This window comes from Rhineura floridana, chromosome 1, assembly GCF_030035675.1.
Source record: "Rhineura floridana isolate rRhiFlo1 chromosome 1, rRhiFlo1.hap2, whole genome shotgun sequence".
Classification (NCBI taxonomy): domain Eukaryota; kingdom Metazoa; phylum Chordata; class Lepidosauria; order Squamata; family Rhineuridae; genus Rhineura; species Rhineura floridana.
Window position 1 is genome coordinate 74,497,941 of NC_084480.1, and position 22,509 is coordinate 74,520,449.

General features: G+C 39.2%; 1 protein-coding gene across 5 annotated transcripts in view; it reads right to left on the bottom strand.

Annotated features, from left to right (window-relative positions):
• The window catches only part of MCC (MCC regulator of WNT signaling pathway), a 387,038-nt gene that overhangs the window by 78,978 nt on the left and 285,551 nt on the right, over positions 1 to 22,509 (bottom strand). For all 5 annotated transcript variants that reach the window (XM_061624167.1, XM_061624176.1, XM_061624184.1 and 2 more), the window contains 2 exons: positions 14,479 to 14,642; positions 8,375 to 8,581 (listed from right to left, as the gene is read on the bottom strand). In XM_061624167.1, coding sequence (XP_061480151.1) covers positions 8,375 to 8,581; positions 14,479 to 14,642 — 371 coding nt within the window. The remainder of the gene's footprint in view (positions 1 to 8,374; positions 8,582 to 14,478; positions 14,643 to 22,509) is intronic.

Consider the following 22,509-nt stretch of genomic DNA (forward strand, 5'->3'; position numbering starts at 1 on the left):
TAAAAATCCATACACATGTCATTTCTTAGTTATTGCACTGCAAAGCAGCACAATCTGTTAACTGAATGCATTAAATATCTAATTTAATTAAACCTCTAACAAGCCTCTGAAACCCCACTGAGAGCACTTTGTTTGATTACAGACATTGGGCTAAAGCAACAGCCCTATTGATCTGCTCAGCTCCAGCTACTTTTATCTACCCAATTTAGTGTGTCTAGAACAAAAAAATCTAAAATTTTAGCAAGGGCTCCTTCCTCACCCTCTGGGGAAATAATATAAAGTGACTCTTGGTTCAGGGATGCATATATAAAATATTTAGTAGGTCAAACTAAAAATTTATTTCTGTGGCAGCTATTGACTGTCTTACAAATGCAAATAAACTCCCTTGTGTTCACCATGACACAATGCGGCTGACATGGACATCTGTAATAAACAGATTCCTCTTGGGGGAAATACACTCACTGTTTGCCAAATCAGCATACAGTTTAGAAAACAAGACTTCCCTATTTTCCAATAGCTCAAAAGAAGGAAAAAGGCAGAAATAATGGTCAATCACCCCTGTGATTACTGATTTGGAACTGATCTTTCATATGTTGTGTCACAGTCCAAACGTTAATTGTCAACAATGAAGGAAAGAAAATACTCTTCTTTGGTTACCATGCAGTTTTTGTCTCCCCAGAAAAATCCCACCTTATCCAGACCCTGCCATTCTCTTAGTAAGGGAAGCCTAAACAAAAGCACAGCGGGGCCAAGTTCTTATCTTATGGCATTTGTTGCCACAAGATGTTGTGGTGATGACCAGGTTTTAAAGATAAAAGATAAAAGACACATGCATGGCGGAGAGGTCTATCAATGACTATAAGAACATAAAAAAAGCCTGTTGGATCAGGTCAATGGCTCATCTAGTTCAGCATTCTGTTCACACAGAGGCCAACCAGATGCCTGTGGGATGCTCATAAGCAGGACTTGAGTGCAACAGCACTCTCCCCTCCTGCGGTTTCCAGCAACTAGTATTCGGAAGCATACTGCCTCCAATTATGGAGGGACAGCATAGCCATCATGGCTAGAAGCTGATAGCCTTTTCCTCCATGAATCCGTCTAATCTTCTTTTAAAGCCATCCAAGTTGGTAGCCATCACTGCCTCTTTTGGGAGTGAATTCCATAGTTTAACTATGTGCTGTGTGAAGTACTTTCTTTTGTCTGCCCTGAATCTTCCAATATTCTGCTTCATTGGATTATGCGAGAGGAAGAAAAACTTTTCTCTATCCACTTTCTCCATGCCATGCATAATTTTATACACTTCTATCATGACAAAATAGAAAACTAAACAATGGCCCACAGATTGGAAGTGTTCAATATACATCCCAATTCCAAAGAAAGAGGATCCCAGGGAATGCAGTAATTATCGAACTATTGCCTTCATATCGCATGCATGTAATGCTCAAGATTCTACAACAAAGGCTCTTACCATATATGCAGCGAGAAATGCCAGACGTCCAAGCTGGATTTAGAAAGGGAAGAGGCACCAGAGATCATTTCGCAAACATACATTGGATACTGGTACGGACCAATATATTTCAGAAGAAAATCACCCTGTGTTTTATAGATTACAGCAAAGCCTTTGATTGTGTAGAACATGAAAAACTATGGAATGCTTTAAAAGAAATGGGGGTGCCACAGCATCTGACTGTCCTGATGCACAACCATACTCTGGACAAGAGGCTACTGTAAGGACAGAATATGGAGAAACCAATTGTTTCCCCATCGGAAAAGGTGTGAGAAAGGGGTGTTTTTATCACCCTATTTGTTTAATCTGTACACAGAACATACCATACGGAAAGCGGGATTGGACCAAGTTGAAGGAGGTGTGAAAACTGGAGGGAGAAATATCAATTATTTAAGAGATGAAGACGATACCATACTACTAGCAGAAACTGGTAATGATCTGAAATGAATGCTGATGAAAGTTAAAGAGGAAAGCACAAAAGCAGGACTACAGCTGAATGTCAACAAGACTAAAGTAATGACAACAGAAGATTTATGTAACTTTAAAGTTGACAACAAGGACATAGAACTTGTCAAGGATTATAATTACCTTGGCACATTCATTAACCAAAATGGAGAGAATAGTCAAGAAATCAGAAGGAGGCTAGGACAGGGGAGGGTAGCTTTGAGAGAACTAGAAAAGATCCTCAAATGCAAAGATGTATCACTGAACACTAAAGTTAGGAACATTCAGACCATGGTATTCCCGATCTCTATGTAAGAATGTGAAAGCTAGACTGTGAAAAAAGTGGATAAGAGAAAAATCAACTCATTTGAAATGTGGTGCTGGAGGAGAGCTTTGCGCATACCATGGACCTCAAAAAAGACAAATTAATTGGGTGTTAGAACAAATTAAACCATAACTATCACTAGAAGCTAAAATGATGAAACTGAGGTTATCATACTTTGGACATACATTGAGAAGACATGATTAACTAGAAAAGACAATAATGCTGGGGAAAAAAGAAGGGAGTAGAAAAAGAAGACCAAACAAGAGATGGATTGACTCCATAAAGGAAGCCACAGACCTGAACTTACAAGATCTGGATGCTATTGGAGGTTGCTGATTCATAGGGTCAACAGAAGTCATAATCGACTTGAAGGCACATAACACACGCACACACACATCATGTCACCTCTTACTCACCTTTCCCCTAAACTAAAAAGCCCCAAATGCTGCAACTGTTCCTCATAGGGGAGTTGCCTCCATCACCTTGATCATTTTGGTTGCCCTTTTCTGAACATTTTCCAGATCTACAATATTCTTTTTGAGGTAAGGCTACTGGAACAGTATTCCAAATTCAGCCACACCATAGACTTATATAATGACATTATGATATTGGCTGTTTTGTTTTCAATACCTTTCCTAATGATCCCTAGCATGGAACTTGCCCTTTTCATAGCTGCTTTTGACACTGGGTCGACATCTTCATCAAGCTATCCACTACAATCCCAAGGTCTCATTCCTGGTCAGTCACTGCAAGTTCAGACCCCATGAGCGTATATGTGAAATTTTGCTCCAATAAGCACAACTTTACACTATACTGGCCTATAATTTCTGGGATCCCCTCTGAATCCCTTTTTAAAGATTGGTGTTACATTGGCCACTTTTCAATCCTCAAGTATGGAGGGAGTTGCATATTACTATGAGCATCAATGGCTACATGGAAGCTTCCTATTCAGAGGCAGTATGGCAAAGGGATGTAGCACACTGGTACAGCATCTGCTTTGTATGCAGAAGCCCCCACGTTCAATTCCTGGCATCTCCAGACAGGGCTGGGAGAGAACCCTGTCTAAAATCCTGGACACCCACTGCCAGTCAGTGCTACTGCTGCTACTGGCTGGGGAGTACAAAGGGGAGAAAGTCTCCCCTTTGTTGTCCTACAGTTGCTGCTGCCACTGCTTCAAAGTGGGATGTAAAGGAGAAGCACACGGAAGATTGTAAAGTGCTTCTCCTCAAACCCCTCCCGCTGAAGGGGGATGACAGGGAGAATGGGAGCATTTTAGAATTCAGGTTTCTTTCTGGCTTCATTCAGCGGATGCTTGGGCAACCCACCTGTCTACCATGTCACATGATTTACAGGTGGACAGCTCTGCCCACCTGTCAAATAAGAATCTGGCCCATGGAGCCAAAAAGGTTCCTCACCCTTGGTGTAGACCAGTGGTTCCCAAACTTTGTTTCCCCATGGACCACTTGAAAATTGGTGATGGTCTTGGTGGACTGCTTAATGTTTATTTTTCTGTCTGTTACAGCAATTGTAATGTGCTGTGCTAGGTGCTATATGATTTTTAATTTTATTTTTATTATTTCTTATATTGTATTGTGTAGTATTACAATTTGCATTCCACAGAATTCAAACTGTAATACAATAAAATATAAGAAATGAAAGAAGGAATAAAAACAATTAAAATCAATATAAATATTTAATATAATATAAATTTAACTAACACACATGCCCTGGACCACCTGAATGAAGATTATGCACCACTGGTGGTCCAAGGACCACAGTTTGGGAGCCCCTGGTGTAGGCAATACTGAGCTATGACTTGTATAAGGCAGCTCCTTGTGTTCCTAATTATTGGGAAGATCACAGTGTGGAAGGGCTATCACCTTCCTGCTCTGCTTGTGGTCTTATTGAGAACATCTGGCTGGCCACTGCAGGAAACAGGATGCACAAGGGTGCTGAATGAGGAAGTAGAGCAGCTGTGTTGAGACACCAAGGAATAGCAAAGGCGCAATAAACTGCAGCTGCTGCATCACAGGATGGAAAATGGATGCCTACAACAGGCTGTAACAACAGAAAAGAGTCTGACAGGCTGGACAGGATGATGCTATCAGGGAAGACATGTTTCTGAAGGACACAATTAGAAAAGAAGAACGTTCAGGGCCATGAGTTTTGTCAATAAACTTGTTATAAAATATTAACCACATAAAGAGTTGAAATCTTGATGTGTTAAGGTGACCAGGTGCAAAAAACAGAGGTCATGGCTCCTATGCTTTTAATAGTTGTGTAGAAAAAGATTATTCCTCTAGGTTACCAACACTTCTCTGAAGGTATTCAAGGAAAGCTTGCAGGTTTTTCAACCTGGACTCCTTCTGCGAGGAAGGGCGGGATATAAATTTAACAAACAAACATCAGACCCCTTCCTGATTAGGTCTGTGTTAACTTCTGCAACTGACAACTTCTGCAACACATATGTCTTCCAAACATTTATAATTACAAAAAGAAATAGTTACAGAAGTTCCTTCCTGCCCTTCATCCCTTTGATGCAAAGATAATGCAGTATTTGATGTTACTTCCATGGCACTATTTAAAACATTTTAAACTCTGTATACCTTTGGTTGGCTTCCATATCTGATTAAATGGATTGTGGTCCACAAAAGTTTATACCATAATGAATGTATTTATTTATTTATTAAATTTATATCCAGTCATTCCTCCCAGAAGGAGCCCAGGGCAGCAAACAAAAACACTAAAAATACTCTAAAACATCATACAAACAGACTTTAAAATATATTAAGACAAAACATCTTTAAAAACGTCTTTTAAATTTTTTTTTAAAAAACATCTTAAAAAGTAATTCCAACAGAGATGCAGACTGGGATAAGGTCTCTACTTAAAAGGCTTGTTGAAAGAGAAAGATCCTTCAGTAGGTGCCAGAAATATAACAGTGATTGCACCTGTCTAATATTTAAGGGAAGGAAATTCCAAAGGGTAGATGCCACTACACTAAAGGTCCACTCCCTATGTTGTGCCGAACAGACCTCCTGATAAGACAGTATCGGCAGGAGGCCCTCACCTGCAGAGCGTAGTGATCAACTGGGTATATAAGGGGTAAGATGATCTTTCAGGTATCCTGGTCCCAAGCTGTATAGGGCTTTGTACACCAAAACCAGAACCTTGAACTTGTCCCATCAGCTAATAGGCAGCCAGTGTTACTTTTTAAGGTGCACCAAGACTCTGCTATTTTTGTTACCACAGACTAACAGCTATTCTTCTGGGAATTTAACTTCTACATTCACTCTTCTCTCCTGTTTTTTCACTGTAGCAAATTGCTGGTCTGGTGATTAAGTCTCAGCAGAATCATGGTTAGAATACCCAGGGGTGTGTCAATCATGGGTAGTAAGAAGGCAGAACTATATAAGCAAGGTAATTTATCTTATTAAGATCAGCTGTTGGAGATCAGGATAAAAGAAATATGCTGTAATAAACAATTGAGGAAGAAAGGAATGGAGGGGGAGAGTAAATAGTAGAGGAATTAAGCACCTGAACCTCAGAAAAACACTTGTGCGCTCTTCACCTGGGTAATGAACCTTAACTGTTCCAACAGCTGGCACAAAAGACCATTACACTGTCATAGGTCTAGATGGAAGCAGAAGATTTGTTCAAGCATCTCCTTTCTGGACAGGCCAATTTAAGACAATACATCATCTTTACAATCATGAAAAACCAGATTTTGATTGAATAAGAGAATAGTAGAGTTGGAAGGGGCCTATAAGGCTACTGAATCCAACCTCCGAAGCATAAACAGAAAATCCCCAAAACACAGAATTGAAACTAAAACTCTTTGTAATAAGTCTTACAATACACAGCATTAAATTGTACACATCTTTGGAGGACAGGAAAGGGCTGCCTTGAAGGCTTTTGCCAAGAAGTGTGACATACAAAAAAAATGCACAAAACACCTGTGAATTTCTCTGTGCAATGATACATAATGGCCCCCAAACTCAAACATATGTAGAATGAAGCTGCCTGCCTTGAACCATCACCATTTGGCCACTTAAGAGTTACAGCCAGACAGGGACCTCCAACCCTCAAATTTGTTTTGGCTACACAAAGGTGAACTGCCAGATGATCAATACCTAGAAGCCTGAGCAGGGAATGGAGGGAGCAGGGAAAGAGTGGGGCTATGTGGAGAGGTATGAGGTGAGGAGGAATGAATTAGAAGCAGCCGGCTGAGCAATACAGGCCAACCCCCCTTCCCATCACCTACAAGGAACTGGGAGGTAATTTTTCCTCTGAAGCCTGGAGTGAAGGATTTCAGTGTGATACTGTGGAAAATGAACCTCAGAAAGTGTGTGGGGGGGTGGACTATATGGAGGTATATCCTCACCCCTTTTCTGAAATGGTAACAACTGAAGTGCTGCAAAGTTTAGCCAATCTCCTAGTAAAGACTTTTTTAAAAAAAAAACACGCCCTAAATTTCTGCACTTCGCTTTGGAAGGGGTGCAATGGAGAGATTGGGCCCTTTCAACATGGAAATGCTCCTTTGGTGTCCTGACGACAGGCGAGATTTTCACACACATTCATACAATGGCTCTGAGTACACTTTTAAAAGGTTTCAGCTCTGGTGATCTAATTAAACAACATAGCAGATTACACATGCAATCTGTTGCAGTAATTGAACACACACATTAGATTGTGCTGGATTGGAAGCTTTGAGTGAGATGGTTTGTGCAAATTTTTTATTTTATTTTATTTATTTAATTTAATTTATATACCGCCCTAAGCCAAAAAGGCTCTCTGGGCGGTGTACATAGAGGGTGAATGAATATCCCATGTAAGAAAACAGCAAACAATCAAGTCTAAATGCAAATGTTTTCAGAAATTATTATTCAGCAAAAGAAGACATCAAAATACAATGAAGCTTCAACTCCCCCCAAATCTCCATTCAAATGGAATATCAAGCTTCAGTGAGAAGTAACATAACACTAGCTTGTACGAAACAAACAAACAAACAAAAATCATCCCACAATTTAATGTACACTAGAGATGGCTACTGCTTTACTTTCTGTAGTATCAGTTGCTTCTTCTGTTAGTTCAGAGTCCACATAATCAGTAAGGGCTTCAACTGAATCACAACCAGAAACGAACCATTCAGTCACCAGTTCAAAAGACTGCTTTTCTTCTAACTCAAACACAAATTGAAGAAGCAGACCAAACACCCTAGAGGCTTCTTGTGTTCACAAAGGGGGTGGGAGGCTCCACACTGGAATATCCACTAGAGCAGGGATGAGGAACCTGTGGCCCTCCAAATGTTGTTGGACTAGAGGCATATCTGCTTTATCTATCTACCCTTAAATATTAGACAGGCACCGTCTCTGTTATTTTTTGGTGCCTATTGAAGACCTTCCTCTTTCAACAAGCCTTTTAAGTTGAGACTTTATCCCAGTCTGCGTCCGTGTTAGAATTGCTTTTTACCTTTTTTAAAAAAACAATAAGTTTTTAACCTTTTTAAAAAAAGATGTCTTGAAAGCTTTTAAAAAGATGTTTTGTTTTAATGTATTTTAAAGTCTGTTTTTATGATGTTTTAAAGTGTTTTTAGTGCTTTTGTTTGCTGCCCTGGGCTCCTGCTGGGAGGAAGGGCGGGATATAAATCAAATAATAAATAAATAATGGCATGTTTATGCATGAGCTTCCACATTATTTACTGTACTTTAGATGCTTCAGCGTATCACATTTCAATTCTTTCAGTACATCATATCCGGATTTTTCATAAAGAGTAATTATCTTGTTATCTCAGCTGCTCAAGGAAAGGACAAGCCAAGTTCCCCATTTAAAGTTCAATATATGACAATGTGTTGACCAGATGAGGTTGGGCAACGCAGGAAACCTATGGGAATGTCTTTTAATGGGAGAATGGAAGAGGTTGAAGAAACAATCCATTAGAAGCACAAGGAAGAACGGGAAGCAAAACAGTAAATTAGGTGAGAGGCCTTTGAGAAACAGAGCCTGGAAGTGAGGACCTTGCCTACTTGCAACTCCTTATATTCTGACAGTTCTATTTCCATAGTAGAGTGTGTCATGTAAGTGGCTAGTAGCCTCACCCTTCTGCGCAATCTGTCTCGTTCTTCCCGGATAGCATTCATGGTGGCCTTGGTTCTGTTTAGCTCCTCCTCCTTGCTGCACAGCATTGCTGTAAGGCTCTCATTTTCTTCCCTCAAGCCTGCTAATTCCTTCTCCCATCGAGACCTCTCTTCAGCCAGATTTGGATATAGGTCCCGCCCTAGCACACCTTCAATCTCTTCAACTGTCTGCAAAATAAAAAGAAGTATACAGAATATTAAAAAAAAATTCACAAGGAAGCACCAGACCTATCAGTCACACAAAGAGACACATTTTAATTTGTTCTTTTCTATTTTACAGAAGCAATTTTAATTAGAAAACATGTTTTTGCTATATGGCAGCATTTATTAAAAATGTACAAGCATTTTTTTTTTTAAAAACCATTTTCATTTACATCTTGTTATATCAACGTAAGCAACAGCAAGGCAGTGGCATTTACAGACATTTGCCTACTAGGCATCAAAGACACTAATCAAGCTCTAAAGCAGACAAGAGTGTGTACCCCGTTGATATACAAAGTGGACTGCTGCTTTGGTGAACTAATTAAGCAAAACCAAAGCTGCTGTTAACCAGATGAATCACCACCCATTAACAAACATACATGTTGCAGCTCACTGACTGTAGGCCTTAAGAACATAAGAAGATTCTTGCAGGATCAGACGAAAGGCCCATCTAATCCAGCATCCTGTTCTCACTGTGGTCAACCAGAAGCCCAAAAGCAAGACATGAGGGCAATATCACTCTCCCCACTTGTGCTCTCCATCACCTGGTATTCAGAGGCATACTCCCTCTGATACTAGCAGTAGCATGCAGTCATATTGGCTAATAGGCACTGATAGCCTCATTCTCCATGAATTTATCTAATCCCCACCCCTTAAAGCCACCCAAGTTGGTGGCCATTAACTACATCTTAGGGTAGGAAATTCCATAGTTTAACTATGAGCTAGGGGTTGGACTTGATGGCCTTATAGGCCCTTTCCAACTCTACTATTCTATGATTCTGTGTGAAGAAGTGTTTCCTTTTGTGCTGAGGATAGGCTAGATTTAGACTACCCCACTGTAAACATTCAGACTGACAGGTGGACTGTACAACGTGGCTGAGTCCTGATTTAAGGGGCTTACACTGTCCTTCCCCTGGAAAGATGGGCAACATCAAAGCTGAGCAACAGAGACAAAACTATGTAAGCCTCTAGCCAAAGAATGCTGAACTGGGGAAATCACCAATGTACTACCTAAGGTAAGAGGCAGTTTAATCTTAAACAGAAAATTAGTTCACAAAAGCAGCAGTCAATTTCATATAGCTCCTCTTTCATAGGAGGAACTAGATTGCGTGTGAGTGAAAAAGAGCAGAGAAGCATATTCCATCTTCATTAGTTCCTAGTTTCAAACAATGAAACCTACCATTATGTTTGTAAGGAAGGTTTATTTCTGGATTACCTTTTGGTCTTGGCCATTATTTATTATCTAAATATTTTCTCCATTACTTCCAATATCTAGCCATACAGTTTATCATAAAATATAAATTCTCAAACTAAATCCGTATACGTCCATTCACTTAGGATTCTAGATACAAGGGTGAACTTCATTTCTGAATGACAAAAGGAATGAAGAAAAACCCTCCGGGAGAAGTAAAGACACATAAGGCACCAGGATTGTTCCCCTTTGACAGGAGTTACAATTAGGGATGGGGCAGAATATCTGCTAAATCAAACTTATTACTGGATTTTGACATAATCTAACAATCCGCTGTGTTTTCAGACCAGCATTGATTTCTTGTGGTGGGCCATGGCTGTCATCGGCATTGTTTTATTTTTTTTAAAAAAAATGCTCTGGATTTTACATTATTGTCTTCGTAACTGGTTTTCCTCTAAGCTGATGCATTCTTAAATGCTGTCTAGTTGATAATGATCGCCATTTACATCCATTTACAATTTTCTCTTTGTTGCATTAATTCTCAGAAATGGCCAGCAATCTTTCCTTTTTTTTCTCCTGCCCATTAAATTGTAGTACAGAGCAGACTTGGACAGGATTTCTCCCAACTGCTGCTGCTGTGCGTGTGTGTGACTGATTGTGTTGTGTGTGAGTGAGTGACTTGATTATAAATTCCCTAAAAAAAGAAGAAGTTAAAATAAATAGCGGTGGTCAACTTTTCAACAGTAAAAATCAAAAGTAACTGCAAAACAACAAGAATAGCGAAATGGGGAGAGGTCATATTTAAGCAGCACATCAGTTAGCCTGAGGCAAGAGACAGACTCAATGGACGATTATCTGCCTAATTGATATGCAAATAGAAAAAAGTGAAACAAGCGCCTACAGCAAAAGCATTTTCTTAAGCATTTTTGTTAGAAATTTATATATATATATATATATATATATATATTTGCTTTAAAATTATATATATTTGCTTTAAAAAAACCCAGCAGACTGGCAATTGCGAAAACAAATGGGAACAAAAATATGGCGGATTGGCACCAAAAACTGAGTTGTTGGAATTAAAATGGATAGGAACCAGCTAGTAATGCCATCCTTAGTTGCAGTACACAGGAAAACCCAAAGAGGATGAAAATAACTTGGCTGGAATAAAAATGTATATAGCAGTCATATTTTTACCCTGCTTCACAGCAATGTCCTTACAAAGCAGAACATGTGATACAAAAACGCACTGGTAACCTGAAGATTAGATTACTGCAACATGCTGTATGAGGGGCTGCCCTTGGGTCTGGTCTAGAAGCCTAGTGCAGGATGCCATAGCTAGACTGGTGATGGCAAGCAACTATCACTATCACATGGCACCGGTATTAAAAGACCTGCACAGTTTTCCTGTATGCTACCAGACCAGGTTCAAGGTTCTTGCAGTAGTGTACAAAACTCTGAAAACTTTAGTCCAGGATACCTGAAAGACAACTTTATCCCAAGTTGATCACGGATATCACCTGTTGGAGCACTATTAATGGTGTCTCATGGATCAGAAGCACAATTCATGTCAACAACTACTCATGCCTTCAGTGTAGTAGACCCAACTCTATGGAACTCCCTCCCATTAGAAGTCAGGCAGGCATAGTTCCTGCTAAGTTTCAGGTGCCAGGTTAAAATGTTTTTATTTCAGAAACCCTTTTAACAATGAATATTGTCTAATATTCTATTTTCTGATGCTTTAATCTGTTCTAAATTTTGTATATTGTATTGTTAAGCCACTTTTAGAAATCTAGTGAAAAGTAGGGTATAAAATAAATGTGTGGAGTGCTCCAGTCCAGCATTCCAGCCTGCCATGTCCTCTTCTAGGATACTCCATTCCATTCACTCTCACTTGTTCTCTGTCCTGCCATTCTCAGCTAATATGCTTAGCCAATAAGCATGCTCAGTCCTCATTGGGCTGTTTTGGAGGATATTCCCCCCCCCTTAGGTATTGTTCCCTGAATGTTTTTTGTACTTCTGCAAACCTTGGGATTCCTTCAAGCTTTCTGACATTTTCCTCATGGAAAGTTTGATGCCTGCACAAAAGATCCAGTTTTGAAGAATGAGTTTGCTATTCGTATATTTCCTAAAAGAGGGCAGCTCAGGGGCCAGATGGTCCTTCCTAGACAATGAATTCAATAGGTGGAATGCCACTGCTGAAAAAGTGCTGGTCCAAGGGTGGAAAAGCTCCAGTTTATGGACCTAATTAGGCCCTCCAGGCGTCCCCATTTGCCCCACAAAACCATTTTTGCCCCACATTTGATTTCATATATGATGCCTTTTGTGCTTTGCAAGCTCTCCCTTTTGCTTTGAGATTTCATTTTTCTAAAAAAAAAAAAAAAAGATGGGAATGAGTAGCTAAAGTGGAAAGCCAAACATTTTTTCCCTTCTGACTTAATTAATTTAACTTAGTTGCTCACTCAGCCTATTCTAAAAGTAGTATCCTAAACAAACAAGATGTTTTACAATGTATATAACCAATCAGATAACCCATCCCGATTCAAGGACTTTTCTGTTTGCAAAGCAGGGAGTGTTTACGTCTACAAACTACAGGATTCCATTTCTGTCAAACATTTACCAGCACTGTAACACTGAAAACCAAATTTGCACTGTAAGCTACTTCTCAATGTATTGTAGCTATGTTATACAGTTAAAAGTACGAGAATGAATTCACCAGGGGTCTCTTCATGGCTTTGCCAATATCACTCTTGAAATGCCAGCGAAAGAAGGGATTTAGGGTAGTCCAGAAGGTGAGCAGAGTCTATGTGAATCATATTTTATATTCCAATTACACATGCTCAGACTTCTGTCTTTAGAGGAACTTTTGAAAAGTCTCTTTTATCCTTCATAATTTATCACGACAGACAGCATCTCATATTTTTTGTGACCCAAGTTAACAAGACATTAAAGTATACCACCTCAGGGATTGGCTGAGGATTATTATCTGCTTCACATGCTTCAATAGAGTAACCACAGCTAGAAAAGGGAAACAACAGTATTCCCTCTTGACCTTACATGTGGGAGGTACAAGAGTTGAAACAAAGTGGAGCCACTGGCTTCCAAAATACATAGGACTGGTGGAACTACAGTGCATTTGTCAATAGAGAAACAACAGGAAGCAAAATCTTTCAATAGCAAGGATTCTGCATACAGGTTGTCCTTTAAAATGTTCTATGGGGGTGGGGAGAAAAAAAAGGATTATGTTTCTTCAGGCATCATCTTATTTTATTTCTTGCTCCCAGAGCTGAAAGATATTTTATTGTTGTGGGTTTGTTTGTTTTTAACACACACACACACACACCCCTACCTTGCAATAAGAACACTTTAATAACCTGGCATTAAACTCTTATAGCTAAGGCAAATTCTAGGAAAATCTTTCAATGTCTGAACAAGAAGTCTTTTCACCTATCCTGTTTCTCATTTAAAACTAAGCAAATACAGAATTATTTCTCTGCATTGGGATATCTCCCACAGAGAGCATGTCTAACAAAGATTGATGACAAAAAAGAAAATCAAATACAGATTCTGCAATGGAAACAGCCAATTAAGACATACATAGTGACTTTCTTTGTAACTTATCTGTAACCGACCTATTTACTAGACAGTCAAATGTTACAGCTAAACTATGCATAGCTGTGGAACAGCAGAGAATATATGCTTTCACTGTCACAAGAGGCAGGTGGTTCATACCCTACTGAACTGTACTACTGAAACCGCTTACAATTAGGTGCAGTCAGACAACTACCTGGTATCTGAAATGGCTTCACAAATAGTTGGGTTCTTTCCAGTTCCTCCCATCCCTAAGTCCTATGTAAACTTTCCCCCATGCCCTTTTAAAGTTGCTTTTGAACTTGGTTTTTTCAACTTCTTTTCACTGTCAGCCCTCTTCATGCTTCTGCCTCTTTCATTTTCTGCAGTCCCCTATTTTTCAGTCTTAAACCTGTTGGCTCCAAATCTGCCTCTCCATACTCATCTTCCTAATCAGAACTCAGCTTCCCTACCTTTCTTCCATTTCTTGCTATTAGTAAGCAGCCTCACTTACCACTATGTTCTGTAAGTTTTGTTTTCTCAGCACTCAATTCACATGGGCCCATTCCTTTCCTCAACTCCCTCTCTCCTCTGATCTTCTTTTCAACAGGCCCTGGCCATCTCCATCTCTCTTTCCTTCAGATTTTGCCTTCTCCCTTTTTTCTGAATCTGTGCTCCCTGTCCTTTAATTTCCCTACCTCTCAGGCCTGTACCCCTTTCTAGAGGCTAATCTAAAACCCCTGTGCTGCACAGAACTCCCTTAGGAAGGTTCAGCCTATCCCAACTGACCTTTCAATTTTCTCACAGAAACTGCATTACTTCTTGATGAGATATTGCTAATACACTGACACTGAATAGTTAGAATGTTCGTAAATATTCCCTAACATGCCAACAGGTCAGCTAATGACAAGAGGAGACTACACATATTCTCTGTGACTTAATTATTCCTTCAGTAAACAGGCACTATTGCTTACCTATTATCAGAACTGTATTATGAAATGTGTTTTGTTATCTCATGAAAGATGTTATTTAGGTACAAATTATACAATATTCTGCCAGAAATTTCACAGTAAGGATGAGCAACTAGCTAATATTACCACACCTTAATGGCTAAGTCACAGTGTTCACTGGCAGTGGTGAGCTGTTCGATATGTCTGTCCACATCTGCCACAGACAAACTGCAGCTGCTCTTCTTCCTCCCGCAGACAACATTCTCCAGTCCCGTCAGCACTCTCTGAAGTTCAGAGTTCAAGTCACTACATGTATCTGTGCAACAGAGAGAACATGTCAAACATACATTCCAAATCACTCTACAGAGACAGCTACCATTCAATCTTTATCTTGGGGAGGGGGAGAGAAAAAAGGGTACACACCTGTAAAAGGTAGCTCAAATTGGCAAACATTTCTCTTCACAATCTCCCCTCTTCCAACCACAAACAGCATTAACCTAATCTAGTAAGTTACTAATTTACTGTCAGCTAATAACTAGACAAGCTTGAAAGCTGTGCGCTTGACTTTCAAGATCACAAGATACTCACAAACTAACAAAGGAGTCTTTCAAATATGACTGAATTGCCTGAATGGTAGTGCTTTCCAACAATGATTCTGTGAAGTTATTGGAAGTAGGAAGGAATTCTTCCTTCCCGCTCAAATACAGACTGACCAGTGGCCTTCAATATATTTTGTGAATTTTTCAAAGCAGCATGTGGCATGGCTCATGCATTCAGTAATCTGCTCTGTTAGCACCTTTTTAAATAGGTGTAAGTCTCTGTAACAATGCACTGAGGGGCAACGTCCTCACTACCATAGCAGTAAGTATGCAAATCTTGCTTTCTGCTTATGGCACACCTTTTTCTGAACTGGTGGAAGTAGGGGAGATAGATAAGACTGCCTCACACTGGTGGTGGTGGTGGTGGTGGTGGCGGCAGCAGACTAGACTCAGTGGCATTTACTCGTGTGATAAAACATTTCTCCTTCGTAAGTATGACAACTAAACAAAATAAGATGGAAGCAACTGATTCTGATTTCTTCTTCTATACAAATATAGCAGGTAGATTAACCCAGAGAAGATCAGCCCAGAGAAGGCTCTTGCTTGGACAGCTCAGGAATGCTGAAAACTATTTGCTATGTAGTGAGTACAAGTAATGATTTATTTTAAAAAGGCTCAATACCAAGCAGACTTTATTTTTAAATGAAGTTCATATTGTAAAACATTTACACTAACCCATCTGTTTTCCATTGTTCTAGTCTCCATTGCTATTCTTCTTAAGACATTTTTTTCTTGAATAGTTACAGTACTGTGTTATACTCTGCAGGGCATTTTATGCCTATGTTTCTTAAAGAGAGAATAGAGCTCTGGGTCACCCACTGGCTGACCACAGTTAACAACAGGGGTTATTTCCTTCCCCCTGGAGATCCATATAATTCTGAACCTGAGCACTTTTCCATAAATGAATACAGGTTGCCTCTTAAAAGGCTGAGGTTAAGCAAGGTGGGGCAATTGATTTTCACAAACCCAGTATTTTATATTTTAATGGGTATTTTATTTTAGCATTGAATTCTATTGTTTAATTCTTTTAAACAGAGTCCCTACATTACTATGAAGATATAATTGCTTCTTCAAATTTCAGAGGATCCTTTGCTTCAAGAATCTAGTGACAAATAATTGTTATTGCAATGCCAATTTTATATTAAATGTATCCATATCCAGCCTAATATTTAACGGACAAACATTAGCAACTGTTCTTAATATGTATTTGTGGATGAATTCATTCTTGTTTCTTCTGCCTCTACAGAGTAGTTCCATCAAAAGGCTTGAGCGCACAATTAAGAAAATGAATCACAAATAATATCCAGATACTCAGAGTCTGACGTGAAGCCTCCCAATAGACGGACAGACAGACAGACGGACTGACAGACAGGGGTATATCCAATGTAGTGCTACATGAATGCTTAATCAGTGCAAGGATTCTCCTCCTCTCCTCCTCCTATGTGCCTTCTAAATCTATTCCAGGGGTCCCTCCAAATGGAAGTATCATTACCTAAGTGGGAAACCTTGCATTGATGGGACACGTTAGTTGAATACTGCCCACAATTTCTTATAATGCAAATACATTATAAGGAGTGGGAAAATTTTTGGCTACACAATAAATCTTGCACTGAAGTGCTTTTGATCTAAATTTTGACCTCTTAGACCTCCAGACTAATTCAACTGAAGGCCAAATACAGAATTGCCATTTAAGTTAAGTCACAGCTGAACTCACAAAGTTATCTCTTTTCACATAGGCCAGGCCAGGTTCAAGGCACTTGTGTTAATTCACAAAGCCTAAACAACTTGGGCGCAAAGTACCTTAAGGACTGTCTGATTCCTTATGCTCTGCCTTGATCACTAAAATTTTCTGATGAGGCACTTTTGGTGGTTCCCCACACCAATGTGGTTCAATTTGCCTTCACCAGGGACTGATCCTTTAGTGTCTTTAGAGCCATGCCCTGTGGAACTTCCTATCAGTAGAGATTTCTCAGGAATCATCTGTCTCTTCTTTCAGATGTCTTTTGGAAACTATATTGCTTCCTCTTTTAACCAATTTATATTTATTGATGGTTGTTTGATGTTTTTAAGCATGTTTTATGGTTGTTTTTACTGATTTTATTTTTATATGTTGTATTCTGCCTTAATATATTCTTATGAAAGGGTGGATTGTAAATCTGTAAGCAAAATAAGTAATGAATGAATGAATAAATAAATAAAAATAGTGGCTGATTGCAATCCTAGCAACTTTTTTGTGCAGCCCATGGTTTCTTGATTGAACACTCAGAACCTCTTTCCATTATTTTTTTAAAAAGCTGTTAGTTCACCTACCTGAGTGTTGAATCACAGAATAAATAATATGCCCACCAGCACTGCAATTGGAGCCACCATTTTCTTGGCAATAATATGCAAATTTATGCTCAATTTAGAAATTAATGTTGCATTCTTCAATGTAAACTGTAGATTACATTACCAGATTTTAATATCATATTGTTGAAACCTGCCCTGGGACCTTATGGTGAAAGGCAGGTAAGAAGTGTAATAATTAATACAGTAGTACCCCAGTTAAAGAATCCTCCAGGAAGGAAGCTCTTTTTAAGGTGAAACTGACCAGATTTTTTGCTATGGATAAACTTTCAAGCTTGTCCCTTTGCTTTAAGGTGAAACTGACCAACATGTATCTTTGCTTTGCTATCAATTAACTGACCAGTCTATGTCTTTACTTTAAGGTGAACCTGACAAGCCTGTGCCTTTGATTTGCTATGGATAAACTTTCAAGCCTGTGCCTTTGCTTTGCTAGGGTGAAACTGACAAGCCCGTGTGTTTGCTTTGCATTAAAGAGATCTCTTACTTTCTCCCAGGGCTGGGTAGGGAAGGATCCAACACATTCAGAGAAGGAGAATGAGGGAAGAGGGAAGGAGGGGGAGTGGATGGGTGCCAGGTAGGCACCATTTAAAGGCCCTGTTGAAACTGCCCCCACCATCTGTGAGCAAGTGTGGGAACCTATCCCTATTCTTTCCATGTTATTCCTACCTCTGGTACTACAGTTTCTGTTAAAGAAGTAATGTCCAGGAGTGCATCTACTTTGTTAACTATACTGCTCATACTAATGTTTCCGGTTGCATCTGTTTGCATCTGGAAGTGCTATACCCTCCTGTTCCAAATCTGATTTAACCCCCACAACCCAACATACTGCCCATATGTAACTTGCTCTGCTCTGTGTTGGCATTACGAGGTGAATTTTATGCCCCAAGTTATAAATCCATAAAAATGGCTTGTTTTCTGACTTTTCTAATAACCAGGGCGTATTGGCCAAATGTCAGCTTTCTGGATGGCAATACATTAAACATTTGTGGGTATCCTTCATGTTCTGTTTCAAATAAGAAACAACCCATGTAATCTCTCTTTTCTATGAATGTAACAGAGCTATTCGATGTAACATTTTGAGTCCTCCACTTTAAAAAGAGAGAAAAATGAATTCTGTGAGCCACCCTCTTTCCCCTCCACATCAGGCATCAAATCTTCTATATGCCAGGTGATAAACTTTGTACTGAGCAACTGCATGGAATGTCTTCACACCAGCACCACAATCCTTTGACGGCAATTGGAACTGCATGAAGACATTTCAAAAACTGGACAGTTTCAAGCCGTAAGCATAATACTGATGTGATGTTACGTGACGGGTAGTATATCATGTAGCTACAGCATCCTCCATATGGGGCGAGTAATGTAGGAATTCGTTCCAAGAGTAATGTGAGAAAAAGCATTATATACATAACATGGGAATAGTAGTGTGAACATCCATTTGTTATTAATACACATGGTGGAAGTTTGGCTGGCTTCCCAACACCTGACTATTAGAAAAGCTGTAGTGCTCAGAAACATTCAGTAGTACAAGAGTTTCCTCAAACCTTCTACCCCCTAGGGCCCAAATGAGACAGCTGAAAATGGCTGAGGACCTCCAGTCACAAAATGGTTGCAGATGGAGAGTCTGACATAATCAGTTGGCAATTACTGACATCATTTTCAACTAATTACTAATCCATCATTGGAAACTGCTAAATTCTTTGCCATGGTGTTTTCCTTGTGGCAAGAGTTCCATAGCTCAAATTTTCTCATGCTAATTCTGGAGGTATTATGACAGTGGGTGGTATTTCAATACTAGTCCTATTCAAACAGACCTACTGAAGTTCATGGACATGACTAACTTAGGTTCGTTACTTTCACTGGGTCTATTATGATGATGATGATGATAATGATGATTATTGTGATCAATTTATTACCTGCCCTTTATCAGTAGGTCCCAGGGCAGGTCACAACAATATATCATTTATTTATTAAAGTTATATCCCACCCTTCCTCCCAGTAGGAGCCCAGTAGGATTATTATAAAATACATTACTACTCTACTCTGAGTAGGACTTAGTTGAATACAACACACTGTTCCAATTTTAGGCAGAATTTGCTGATCCAGAGGTCCTAAGTGGAGAAGCTTTTTCTTTCATGTTTTTCCCTTCCCACCACCATGTCTCTTACAGTACTCTTAGCCATCTCCTGTAATTTCTTCTCCCCAATTTGTACATTATTCCTATCTCCCCACTCTACCCCCCCCACATACTCGCAAGCAACCTTCATTCTTCCCTCCTCTCTGGTCCTTTACATTCACTTCTTCCTCCTTTAACAGCTTTCTTCTCTAATCTTTTTTATTCCCAGTTTGCATGCTTATTGTATTATTCAATATTAACCTTTTATCTCACTTTCTGATTTCCTTCAATACCTCCTCTGGCCCTTTCCTCTCAGAGCAAGGAAACCTTCCTCCCCTCTGAAATTCTTGTCTCCCAGCCACTTTTTATTATTATTATTATTATTATTATTATTATTATTATTATTATTATTATTATTATTATTATTTGTTACATTTGTATACTGCCCCATAGCCAAAGCTCTCTGGGCGGTTTACAACAATTAAAAACATTAAAAACAAACAAATTTAGCAAATATACAAATTTAAAAACACTTAAAAAAAAAATTTAAAAAGGCCCATGGTGTTAAAAGAACATAACAAAATTGTGTATGACACATGCAATACCTGCTTTTTACTTGTTGCTTTTGCTGGCACTGATGCAACCAAAACACTGTGGCATGGCTAGGGGACAGGGCAGGCAAGGGAGGAGGCAATGGGCCGGCTGTGGTATTGAGGTCCACCAAAAAGTGGCCGAAGGCCCCCTATTTGAGAAACACTGCAATAGCGTAGTAAGTGTCCTTTTTGAGCATGATCAGTTCCTGAATGTTCTAGTTGCAAAGTCCAGTGTATACCTCCATTTGCAACAAGAATGGACACACAAAGACCAGCGGACAGATCCTGCACATAGACCCTCAGAGCAGTCCTACAGGTATGCTTTAATTTGGCAAAAGAAAAAGAAGAAAAAGAAAAAATTGTTCAGCAACTGAAATTCCATAGTATTGTGGTGTAGTGGTTAAGGTGTTGAACTATGACCTGGGAGACCAGGGTTTAAATCCCCACATAGCCATGAAGCTCACTGGGTGACCTTGGGCCAGTCACTGCCTCTCAGCCTCATGAAAACCCTATTCATAGGGTCGCCATAAGTCAGAATCGACTTGAAGGCAGTACATTTACATTTTTACCAATGTGATTAATAATAATAATAATTTGGCAAAAGAAGGATGTGGGATTATTCTGAAGTCTCTTCACATGCAAAAAATGCTTTAAAAGTTCCCATTAAAAAATCTCTGCCCTGTCAGCTTCACTTAAAAATCATTTTTCTGCATTAAAAGCTATTCAGCTGCAAAATGTTTGTTTTATAAACACAATTTCTCAAACATAGATGCAACAAGGAGATTGCTGAACTGATAAAACCTATTTATTTTGCCTGCATTCCTGTACACATTTTGTCACATTTTACAAGACAATGTGTTCCCCAAACAAGCTCTTGTATTTTAAGTTCTAGCCCTCAGGCAGCTTTCCTCCCAGGAAATAAGACTTTATATCAAGGCTAGAGAGACCCACATCTCAAGGAGAAAGTAGATTAAACCTAGTCATAGGATTTACAGCATACAACAAGGGAGATTAGCTGTTTTAGCCCTGTAGCAGTAGAGAGACATAGCTAAATTTACTAGTATATCATGACATGTGAGTGTAGTTTGGTATGTCAATGAGGTCGCCGCATTAATGCAATGTGCAATTCCATGTTTTCATCTCATGAGGAATGGGCATTATTATACCCAACAGAAGTTTTTAAAAAAAGAGTTAAGTGCTTGAACTGGAGAAAATAAAACACACACAAAATCCAAGAGAAACGAAGGTGTACAAGCAATTAACGAAACACATTTAAAAACTTGCAAAATTATGTTGTGTTGTGATATTCAGTACCATTATTTGCAAGAAACAAATGTAATAATCAGAAAGTAGTTTTGATACAGGCTGCACTGGGACAGTCAGGACTATCTTTGGTCCAGTAACCAAGACAAACTGCAATTCTAAAACGCACTTGTCTTCTCAGGTGATAGAACTGTGCTCCAAACATTGCCCAGAAGCCTACACTGGAACATAGGGGTGCATGCATGCAGGCAAACAGCACCTTTGGGCTGGAGGCATATAAACATCTACATGAACTCTGCACTGACGTCAAGATTCAACCTCTTCTGGGGGTGATTAAGCTGCAGCTGGAAGGAAGGAGCAGGGCCTTTTTAGTGTAGCCCTGAAGCTTTGGAATAGCCTGTCACAAGAGATCTATCAACACACTTCCCTGTAGGTGCTCCCTTTCAGAAGCTTGCTCTTTATTGCAAATTTTGAATGAAGAAAGAAAATATCCATGAAAAGATTTTACACCCCAAAATGTGTCAGGTTGTTAAAAGAATAAAAGCAATTCTGAATATAATTCCTCTTGCTTTTGCTATTGATTTGGTGTAGTTCTATTAGCTTTTGAAAGAAGTCCAAAGCCCATTTGTTTATACAGATATTTGGTTTCTAAGCAGAGACTAATAACGGGGTTCTCTTGCTTCTTGTGTTTTAAAGAGATGTGCTCTTTAAAAAAAATATTTTTTTTGGATTATGATGTTCTAATGCCTTTTTATTGTTTGGAGCGCTTTTAATGACAGGAGAAACAGGATCCAAATGTTTGAAATAAATAAAAGCCTCCAACTTTTACAGAACCAAAGCAATTAAATCGTGAGGCATCTCAAAATACTAGGCAGAATGCAGTATTCTTTTCCTGTTATGTCAAATTTGTTGAATCCTGCATCCCAAATTGTTCATTTGAGACGCCCATTTCTTCACAAATCTAAGTCAAAATGCTCTTCTCCTATATAAAGAGTTCGTATAACTCTATAAATATCCACTCTGCATCAACAACCATCTCTTAGGCAACCTTACACTTGAACATGTCTACAAATTCCCTGGGCCGTATATAACCTTACAGAACTCAGCCAATATTAATTCTGTCTGTCCAGCATCAACCAACAAAGGAATAAGATAGACCCTCTACATTAATTTTCCTTTTACAGCAAGGTCACAGCGTAGTTGAACAGCTATGAATCCTATATGGTAAACCTTCATGCTTAAGGGTGGAACATTATCAGAAAGGTT